At 39.4% G+C, this 10,916-nt stretch overlaps 3 protein-coding genes across 3 annotated transcripts; 1 reads left to right on the forward strand and 2 right to left on the reverse strand.

Moving 5' to 3' along the window:
* Positions 1-188: 188 nt before the first annotated feature.
* On the forward strand, positions 189-8,345 carry LOC137580405 (general transcription factor 3C polypeptide 1). Its single transcript, XM_068294427.1, has 6 exons — positions 189-332; positions 386-960; positions 1,025-1,921; positions 1,984-4,047; positions 5,827-7,205; positions 7,268-8,345. The coding sequence occupies exons 1-6, from the start codon at positions 248-250 to the stop codon at positions 8,244-8,246; spliced, it is 5,979 nt and encodes a 1,992-aa protein (XP_068150528.1). The 5' UTR covers positions 189-247; the 3' UTR covers positions 8,247-8,345.
* Positions 4,130-5,616, reverse strand: LOC137580406 (fibroleukin-like). Its single transcript, XM_068294428.1, has 3 exons — positions 5,410-5,616; positions 4,425-5,347; positions 4,130-4,355 (listed from the first exon to the last, which is right to left on the reverse strand). The coding sequence occupies exons 1-3, from the start codon at positions 5,491-5,493 to the stop codon at positions 4,133-4,135; spliced, it is 1,230 nt and encodes a 409-aa protein (XP_068150529.1). The 5' UTR covers positions 5,494-5,616; the 3' UTR covers positions 4,130-4,132.
* A 928-nt stretch (positions 8,346-9,273) lies between the features above and the next one.
* Positions 9,274-10,120, reverse strand: RpL24 (ribosomal protein L24). The gene is made up of 3 exons (XM_068294430.1): positions 10,040-10,120; positions 9,799-9,874; positions 9,274-9,736 (listed from the first exon to the last, which is right to left on the reverse strand). Exons 1-3 carry the CDS (start codon positions 10,042-10,044, stop codon positions 9,350-9,352), a joined length of 468 nt encoding a protein of 155 aa, XP_068150531.1. The 5' UTR covers positions 10,045-10,120; the 3' UTR covers positions 9,274-9,349.
* Between the last annotated feature and the right edge of the window lie 796 nt (positions 10,121-10,916).

Here is a 10,916-nt window from a genome sequence, read left to right on the forward strand (position 1 = left end):
AAATTAAGCAAAAGTAGAAACAATTGCCTTAAAGTATGCATAAAAATTAAAAACAGAATGTTACCCGATTTATATAGGCAATGTAGTTTTCCCGACATTGTGGATTCAATGAAATTTCGCAATATTTTTCGAGAATTGTTACATTTGCCAACACTGGCTTTCAAATAAATCATTTTCCGCCACTTTTATTAGTACGCAACACTGAAAATTGAAGAAGTCAAAATAAACATTTACGGAATCAAGGAATATGTGCGCTCCATCGAGTGGATCTTGGAATTGGGCCATCTTCGATGAAGTTGCTTTAGAGGGCCTAGAAGGCGTAACATTGCCTTGTGAGTTCGAAATAATTTAAAAGTTCTGTTATAATTACTTATTTCGTTTTCAGCTCTGTGGTCTTTGCTGGCCATACGACTGCAGGTAAATCCTGATCCATTTCCACCATCTCTGCAAGAACAAATATGGACTCTACTGCTAAAATATTCACCGGCAAAAGTGGAGTTTTTTGAGTTACCATCACCGCGTCCATTCATTGCGCCATATGATCGCAAAAATGATGTGGATCCGGAAGAGGGAGTGCCTTTGGTGCCAGAGAAATGCCCATTTATGCTTTATCCAGAAGCCATGGTGGAGGATAATGAGATAATGGGAAACTGTGTAGATTATAAGACACGCAAGCCAATTGCCGTGGACGAGTTAAAACAGCAAACAGCCAGTGAGGCAACCGAGAAGTGGAACCAACGTTTGGTGATTGTGGCTAGTCAGGAGCTACGTTTAATTGCTCTCACTCCAGCGAATTTGATACAACCCGATGAGTATTCTTTGCAACAATATGTCTTCTGGGAAGCTATAGGACGTTCTCGCTATAATGGCATGACAACAGTGGGACCTTGGTCATTATCCTGCTACTGTAGAGATGCAGGCTTTGTATTTTACATAAAGAACAAGCTTTTGGAGATGCAGGTAAAATTAATACTTAATTATTGGTAAAAACAACTATATAATAGTTCTCTACATTTATTCGCAGCTGATTGATGCTCAACCTTATAATGAACGTCACAAAGGACGCTTTCTCAACTCTGTGCTATTGCACTTGCCGCGTTTCTTTCGCATCTACAAGAATAGGGTTCAAGAATCCATAGAGCAACTTTATCTGACCATTAAGGAAAGTCCTGCACAGCATATACCCATTGTCGAAATTGCTGATCATCTGCGTCACTTGAATAGTTCTCAGGTGAAGAAATTGCTGGTGACCCATCTCTTTCGCTCATATTTTGAGACTATACATGTCCTATTACCAAGCAGAAAGCCAAATACAAAGAGTGCTAAGCGAAAGTGTGCCGTACTCCAGCTACGGAATCCCAACTTAAAATTTGAGGATCTGTATCAGGTGAATCAGTCGAGTGAAGGCACAGAGCCGACTGAATTACCCACACCAAATGATGAATCAATTACCACAGAGATTGATGTGTCCAATATGATGAACTCGCTGCTTGAGCCAAGTGAGGCAAATGATTCATCGTATGAGGAAAGTAAACCACTAGTTGAGAATACATCAAAAGCCCCTCAAAATGAAAATGAGTTTGATGAAGAACTCGATGAAATGCCTATGCCTGACTTTTTGGATCAAAAGCATAGTTACATCGATATGCCAGCTGAGCAGGAGTGTTATGAGGCCATTATGCGTTTTGGCAAACGCGGCATTAGTCAGGCTGAACTTGCACAATATGTGAGCATTAATATGCAGACCGTGCGCGGCTTTGTAAAACATTTACTAAAAGAAGGTCAAATCAAAGACTATACTGAACAAATCGGCAAACAACGTGCCATACGTTATGTGGCTAGTGTTCAAGGTGCCCATGTGGATCTCAAGAAAGTCGAAATGGAAAAGACAATACAGGAATTGCGTTGCAAAGACGAATTTGTAAGAAATTAACTTAACTATTCTATTCCTACTTGGAATAATTAATTTACTTTTCATTCTAGAGCACACCGCGAAATTCGGATATTGTCTTAAAGGATCATCCAGAGATTACATCGACTGTGCGTCCCATAACCATTGATATAAAACGATATAAAATAGAAAAACAAATGGAACGTCAAGTCTATCGCAAAACACTTATTGTACGATTGATCGATGAGAATTGCATAATGCAAATGTATAATATGATGCGTAACATACAAAAAGAAGAGCAAAATGCAGGATATTCTGACTCAATATGTCGTCGATCCGTTTTGCGATTGCTCCAGCCCATGTCCGAATCTAAGGTGGTGAATGTCTATGAGATTAGCCTTCAATATGGTCAACGTGTGCGTCTCTATCGCTTGGTAACACATCCAAAGATTACAGCCGATCATGAGCTATTGCATCGTGAGATATTGCGTCTCAAGAATAATTTCCATTTGATGTCTGAAGAGCGACAGCAGCGGGCACCAGAATTAAGTCCAAAGGACAATAAAAAGGAACCACAACGCAAGAAACCAAAGGGAAGCACTCAAATAGAATCAACTGTTAGCAAGGTTCCAGCACCAAAATTGCTGTTGGCAAAGGCACTGCATGAATTCCTTTACTACTTGATAGTCGAACTGGATAGAGAACGTAAACCATTGAAAATGACCAAAGAGTTGGTCAGTCAATGGCAAAAAACTGAGCCAGCCCTGCAGCCACGTCAATTTCTTGAGGAATGGCAAGCAAAAGAGACATATGCCATGCCATATAATGATGAGATAAGCTGGAGGACATTTATACCGCCATTACCACGATATGAAGACAAGCCGCAGGGTTGGATTTACTTTACCGATGCCATGGAACGGATGCCTCTATCGCTATTTCTTCGCATTTGTCGCATTGAACGCGATGCAATGGATAAATTGCGTAACCAATTGAAGCATCCAGTGCGCCAGCATTATTTAATCTCTCAACTGGACTCTACCTATTTGGTGCCACGTTTGCGCATTCAGCAACTTTATTTGACCACTTTGCGGCTTCTCAATCAAATGGGTCTGTTGCAAATCGGTGAGAGGGAAATGGGCTGCGATCTGTTGCAACGTTGGGTCTATCTTAATAGGCGTTCCCGCCTCTTGGACACCACTACGAGCAATGAACACAACTACAAGCGAGTCAGTGCCGATCACATGTATATGGAGTTGAAATTTGAATTCGAGAATCGTGATTTTGTTGCGAAATATTGGGCTAAATTGCAACACATATGTATCTATACAAAACTGGGATTCCGCAAGCATATGAACCTTATGCCAAAGACGGCCAGAAATCGTTCATCATTGAATTTCCTTGATCCTGTCGGGTTTGAGAAAGCCCTCGAACTGGATACTGGCTTTGTGCCAGGCGATCAATTGGGTGCAGGTGGCATAGATTCTAGTATCTATGCCCATCAATTTCGTCATTGGTCTTGGGTACAAAATAAAGGTTTCAAATCAGAAACAAATTCACCGACAACTGCCGCCAGTGGGGCATCAAAGTCATCGAATCCGGGCAGAAAACGTATGCCAACAATAGCACGTCTAAAGCCCACCCATAAATTGCAAATGCGTAAGAGTCGTCCAGCCCAGCCTGGAGGCAGTGCCCAATCCCCTGCGAAACGTAAAAGTGGTCCACGCGATGATGTAGATCGCGATGCGTTGCGAAATATGCGTACGCTGCGTGTTGCCTGGTCGCCTCAAGAGGATCGTCTGCTAAAAATGGGACGAGCTGTCTACCTCTTCATCGATGCTCCTATGCCAGCTTTGGCTCTGTGCAATGTGGGCATTGTGTGTCGTGATATAATACGCAGACATTTGGGAATTTGTAATAAAACCACGCAGGCCTGTGTGAGGCGTCTGCAGTTTCTGATGCGGATGAAACGAGATTTACCCGAAGTGCCGAATTGGATATACAGCATGCAGACAAGTCCACAGTTCCGTCCCATCTACCATGAGCGATTCTTGGCAAATCTAAAACGAGACTATTCATCAAAAACTGAACGTAATGAGGCTTTAGTAATACATTTTGTTCTCATACTAACTAAACTACATGGAATGATTAACAATGCGGTAAGTTTTATATCAAGTTATTTAATTATCAGCATTTTATGACTTTTCTGATCCAATACGATTCTTTTTTGAAACCTCTTTGGGATCATAGCAACGATTCCTCTTTTTTCACCACTTTTTTTCTTATCATCATTTGAGCAAAGGATAATGATTGATTATCCCATATTAGTCGATGATTTGTATGCTGCCCATGTACATAATGACGATGATGAATATGTCCTGGCCGACCATTATGGTGATAATGATTTCCATGTCTACGGAAATGGTGCAAATATTTTGCATCCAGATTGTAGTTTCCGTTTAAACAACTTGCAATGGAAAACCAAATATTAATTGCAATACTTAAAGAGAAAATGTTCATGGTGAAATTAATTTACCTGTTTGCACAATTTTGAAACCACCAACCACCTTTAAATAGTTGCGCACAATTTCCATTTGGCGATTGATCATTGTCTCGATCACTTGTTGAAAAATGCATCATCTTAAGAGATGACAGGGAATCTCCAGCTGTTCCTGTATAATTTCCAAGTGATTTCAGTTGATAGGCTTCTTCTTGGCTGCCCACAATAAAATTATCATATTGGGCATATGTCTTGACATTATTTTTATCAGTTATTTCTATATATAACTCATAAGCCTGGATGCGAGTCATTAAATGCAAAAACTCTAAACCAACAAAGAAACTGCTATTGAGATTTCCGAAACCAAATTTATATTCTTGCCAATTTCTATTGAAATCAACTTCACCATTTACACGACGTTGAATTAAAATCCAGCCTGATCCGGCATTATTTGATTTACAAATTCCTTTAAAGGAATACCGAAGAGACACATTAATGACAGAATTCTCGTTGGAGCAAACATCAAATTTATCCATAGTATTCAGTTGTTCTCGTTGAGTTTCATTGATTTCTGTTAAATTTTTAATGATTTCCGAACTGTCTCCCAATTGTATTAGAGTACTCTGCAAATCTTCCCTACTCTTCTCTAATTGTTCTTTTAAATTCTTCAAAGAATGTTCCGATTCACTCTTGAGATTCAGTATAGTTTTTGTTGTCTCTTTAAATGCTGATTGAGAATTCTGCAACTCTTTAGCTAGGTTTAAGATTGTTAAATTTAGGTTTTCCACTTTCTTCAACAGATTCTTTAGTTCATTATCTTTTTGGTTAATCGTAAGATTGAAATCTATGTTCTTGTTATCACAATCACTGGCAAATTGAAGTAAAGGTTTCACATGGTGATAGCACTTTTTGGCATCGGAATAAGGCTCTCCTAGCTCTTGAGCCTTTATGTGTACCTCCTACAAATAAATTATCACATTAATTTTCACTTTATTTTAAGTTATCTTTAATTTAATCCTACCGTTTCATTTCGAGAATAAGGAGTTGATACCACAAAGAAGATAAAATGTACGAGTAACAAAACCAGGCTTAAATCTCTTTGCATTTTGCTGTGTTTAGTTTAGAAAGCACAGAATGAGACTAAATTGAATTTCTTTTTCTCTATATGCTCTTAAAGCTTTAGCTTATTGCCATATCAATATTTCTTATCAGGCTTGAAACTTCTTTGTTCGCCTTGGGGAAACCCAGAATAAAAAATATATTTTGTAATTTAACTTGGCTTCATCGTGTTTTGTATACCCTTCATTTGCTTGAGTCTCTCCCTTTCTCAATACATATCGGTTTTAGGAATTTCACTAAACAGTCCTAAAAATCTCAAAAAGTTTTTAAAACTTTATTTACGCTTACTTAATCTGCCATACTTATTATCTCTTTGCAGCATGGCATGATGTGTCGTCAATTCCTGTTACCGGATGATCTTAACGACTACAAGCTTCAATTCCGGGAATGTTCACCCTTAAATGCCGATCAACAGTTGCTTTATCGTAATCCCAGTACGGAGTCTGAATTGCAGGTGATGATTGCAGTGCAAGTCCTGCATAGCACGTTGTGCAGTGCCAAGGATAAAACGTTGTTTAATTTGCAAACATTTGAGATCTATAAACATTTCTCCGAGGAAGTATTGAATGCGGCTTTTAACAAAGCACGAGCGGATTCACTTTTGGTGGCGGTTAAAAGGAGGAATATCCAGACCGTAAACCGTTCGCTCTCTGGGCCAGCTCATCTGTTGAGCTCGAAGTACAAATACCGATTGATCTATCTTAAACTGGGCTATGCCGTCTATGATACTTATTATCAATTGAGCCAAAAAATGCAAGAAGAGCACAGCGAAGTTCAGTTGCCCTCACCGAATTTCGGACAATTCCTGCTAATGGGTGAATGGTTGGCATTGGGTTCAGTGAGAATAAATCTGCAATTGCCAGCAAATATTCTAACTGTGGACACGACCAGCATGTCCAGGAATACTGGCTCATCTACCGATCGTATTTTGGATCATTATAGTTGCATTTTTGATAATGCCCCGCAGACGGAGTACGCAAAGCGTTTGGAAAGTGAATGCAGTGGACGTCAGGCATCGCGAGTTCGCTTCCATCCAGCGAATCTTAGCTATCGTTTGCCCTACAGTCCGTATAATCATCTCTCCAAGCTGCCGCTACGAGCCATGCATTTCTTTTGTGCCTTGGATGCTTTGGGCGAATCTGTTAGCATTAATAGCTCACGGCTGGAGCAATCGGATTTTTGTCCCTTTGCCCATTGCATTATGCGTAGTGGAAATTATCTGAATGCTGTCGAACGTATTGTCCATGAGAGGCGTCCTTTGCTCCGGGAATTGATGGCCAATTCTTCACCATGGTTGGAATCAAATACAGAGAATTTTAATTCCTCACCCGTGGTTGTTGCTCAAACAAATCTCTGGGGTTTAGTCCATCACTTGGAAACATTTTGGCGGCAACATCAACAAATACTGGAGTGCAAGGATCTGGGAAAAGTTTTGGCCGACAAAACTTTGCATAAGCTAACCGATTGGCGTTCGATTTGTTTGGCTCTCTTGGACTATGAGCCATCAGTCTGGGAGACCGAACGTACTCAAGAATATGAACCTGCCTTGAATAAGGAAGAACGTGCTCGGGCTCAGGATGTATTTGTCGTGCACTTACCCATGATACGCATAGAGTCAATGGAGTCAATACAGAAACTAGAAGAGGCCAAAGAAATGATAAACACGATGCGAAAATCTATAATTGATAAAGTAACCAGGTAAATGATCTTATTTAAAGCATTTGCAACTCATCTTGAATTGAATTTCCTTATCTACTTAGATTCACCTATTGGTCCTATACGGAGAATACCTTTGAGACGCTACGACCGAACCTCTTGACCAAGAATTATGATGCCACATCTATTGAGCATATGGAGAGCATTCTCAATTATATTGAGAAACAACCGTTGGGTGTTTTATGTACAGAACTGCGTGACACTTTCAAGTTGGGATCAAAATTACTTCAGTTCCTAGGGGAACTTATTGACCATGCCCTGCTCAAGCGTGTGGGCGTTGAAAATCATATGTATGTGCATAAGGAACACATACGCAATTGGGTGGTGCATACGTTTCATATTAAACGCTTAGAACGGGAGAAATTACAAAATGAAGTAGCAGCTGCCCCGGCAACACCTCAAGCCGTGGTGGGAGAGAAACGAAAGATGAAAGCCGAGCACGAAGACGATGATCCAGAGCCCACTACGAGCAAGAAAATTAAACTAAAGGATGAAAATAGCACAGAAAATGAAAGTGATGAAGTCACCATGCCTGAAGATGATGCTGTAGTTCCTAAGCGATTTCGTCGGCGTAGTAAACCACGGGAAATTTCACCACCATCAGAGGTTTCACGAGATGTGATTGTTATGAGGCCACAGCCTTGGATACGAGTAAATGCATCGCTAAACCGTCGTGTGCTCGATCGTTGGTTGGGCGCTGTACTCAGTGAGTGCATTGCCCGCTTTGGCTGCACCGTATACAGTTTGTTCCTGCGTTTCCCACACTTGGTACCAGTAGATATAATGCTTCTAATTGAACTGCTTCGTGATATGGGATGCCTAGATTTAATGGAGCTTATACCATCGCAGCATATTCACGTGGAAACACTTGCAACTGACTGGGAATTGGAGGATGAGCAAACCGAACAGCTTGTCACAGAAATCTATGATCCAAAGGATACATATGTCAGGGTACGCGCCGATGCCATACGACACTTGACCAACTTTATAGGCATCAAAAAATATAATGCAGAATTTATTTAAAACGACATATTTGATTTTTGACACCCAAAAAGTTGATTTTTTTGCGTATTTTTATAATATATTATTAAAATGTGTTTTGTAATGTTTTATAGATAATAATTTGGCTTTATTATGGGGTTACGTGGGTTTCCTGATTCTCGAAAATCCTTGTTAATGGATCAATAGGTAAGTTTGTATTTGGAATATTTAAGCGTAAATATTTACGATCCGCATAAAATACAAATTAAATGAACAGTTGCTTTAATGAGAGTTCCAATTACGTGTACACGTACATATACAGAAATATATGTACATATTACGACAATCTTTATCGAAAAAATGTAAGAATCTTTAACGACGACTTTATATTAAACTATAAAATGTCTGTGCCATAATGTCTCAACTTTGGATGAACAGTTCCAAATCGGCTCAAACTATTTTGTACTAAATTAAAAACTTGCTCAACCGGTTTATCTTTTGATCAGCTTAGTTTGTCACTTCTATAACCAATTTATCTCCTTTAAAACATATTTGGACTTTCAAATTCTTTTCATTTCCTTCTTAGAGATTGAGACAAAAGCGTAATAAAATTACTAGTGTAAAGTTTTGCCCTGATCGGAAGTTAAGTCTCCTTAATACTCTGGTAATAATTTGTCTTGGTTACACATTTTCCAAAGCCTGTTATTTTATTAAGGACTGATCCTAAATTTGTCGTAGAGAAAATTACAGACATGTTCTTGCTGTTTTCTCTTTAAATCGTCTGAAATATTTATCTCTTGTTGTTTACATATTAAAAACAGTTCTCAGCATTAATAGACGAATTCAGTCTCTTACAAAAATTCTTCACAATTTAAAAGTCAAAAACTTTTCTTTGCAACTTGTTGGGCGATTTTTTTTGTAAATTACATATACCAAAAATTTAATAAACAACTTAGAATTCTGTCAGTATTCCCAATAAACCCAGAAATGGAATATAAAAAAAAGGAGGGAGACGCGTAAGTTTTTTTTTGACACCACGAACTTGCATTCGCAGCTTTTGTTTTTAATGTTTTTCTTTCACTTTAGTTTTCACCACAAAAATATATATGCACTACACTTTTATCGCCGTCAGACCGAACATTTGTTTACCGCTTTCCTCCGACGCGGGGAGCAGATTTCTGTGTAACCTTGGCGGCCTTCTGCTTGGGAGCAGACTTCTTGGCGGGAGCTGGAGCGGCTGCCTTTTTGGCGGCCTTGGTGGCACGCTTCTGTTCCTTGGCCACTTTGATGGCCTGGTCACGGAGAGCCTTACGCACCTCGGGCTTCATGTTACGCTTGGCCATAATCTCGGCCAGCGAGGCACCGACAATAGCGCGCTGGAATTTCTGTGTGCGGCGAGTGCGCTTCTTGGAGGCCTCCTCCTCAATACCCTTGCGATGCTTGCGACGGTACAGCACAGTCCAGGTGACTTTGCGGGGATTACGCTTCATCAAGTATGAGCGCTCGCACTTCTTGTCCAGGAAGGTGAAAGACTATGTAAAAATAGATTTTTGTTTGAAATCAAGTTATAATTGATAAGGATTTCATTATTTACCTTGCCATCAACCTTAACCATGGTCTTGCCATGGCCGGGGTAGATTTTGTACCCACTGAATGAACACAAACCGATTCTGCAAAACAATAGAATTTTAGTATTAATTCCGATATTTCCCATAAAATTTCATAATCAAACATCCAGTTGTACTATGTATTTGTTTACAAAACATAGTAGGTTTGCCTGGGTCCTTGGATGTTTTTGATATTTGCAAATTAGTTTTACTTTATTTTCTACGTACTTCATCTTGCTGGTGTAGAAACGAAAAGAAAAGAAAACGGAAGTTGGCCACAAGCGCTGTCACTGTCACACACAGCTGATATTGACAGTTAAAATGCTTACAGTGTTGGAAAACAAACTAATGTTAGTCGTCATGTGACCGTTGTTTTTGTTTCAAACGTAAATAGGAAAGACCGTTCAATTTTGAAAGCTGCTTTGAACTTTTTCAAGTACTTAAAATCAATTTTATTGTTTAAATCAAATTTGATGTACTATGAATGTTATCAACAGTTTCCGGTTCCGTCTCGTCATCTTCATCAGCATAATTTGTACGCGGTTCATTATTGCGTATTAAACGACCCACATATGGATATTTCTCCTTATATTGCTGGTCCCATTCAAGCAAAATGTTCATTTGTGCCATGGAAAGATCACTTAAATCATCAAAACCATCTTGTGCATGTGTTTCGATAGAGAAATTAATTAAATTTCGTGATATATCACGCCCTGCATAGTTTGGATATACTCCATCTTGGCCATAATAATTTCTGGCCTCGGATACATCATAGACATGAAAATTGATCGCCAACAAAATCCTTCCATCATGACCAGTCCCATCAAATTCCAACAGTTCGCTAACGGTAAAATCTCTACGCAACGGCAGATATGTTATATTCTCAAGTCCATTAGTCCGCGGAGGCATCTCTCGATCTCTCTGAGGAATTCTGTTCCGACGATGTCGCGTTATTCTCACGAGCCGAAAGAATACAAAAGCAGACACAATTAGAAGTGATAAATTAACGGGCGTTTGTTTAATTGCATTATACAAACTGTTGTACCAACTAGAATTTTCCTCAATTTGCTTTAATTTGCTAGCCATTGTAGAGCTGCAGAAGTCT

Source organism: Drosophila tropicalis, unplaced genomic scaffold, assembly GCF_018151085.1.
Source record: "Drosophila tropicalis isolate 14030-0801.00 unplaced genomic scaffold, ASM1815108v1 contig_845, whole genome shotgun sequence".
NCBI lineage: Eukaryota > Metazoa > Arthropoda > Insecta > Diptera > Drosophilidae > Drosophila > Drosophila tropicalis.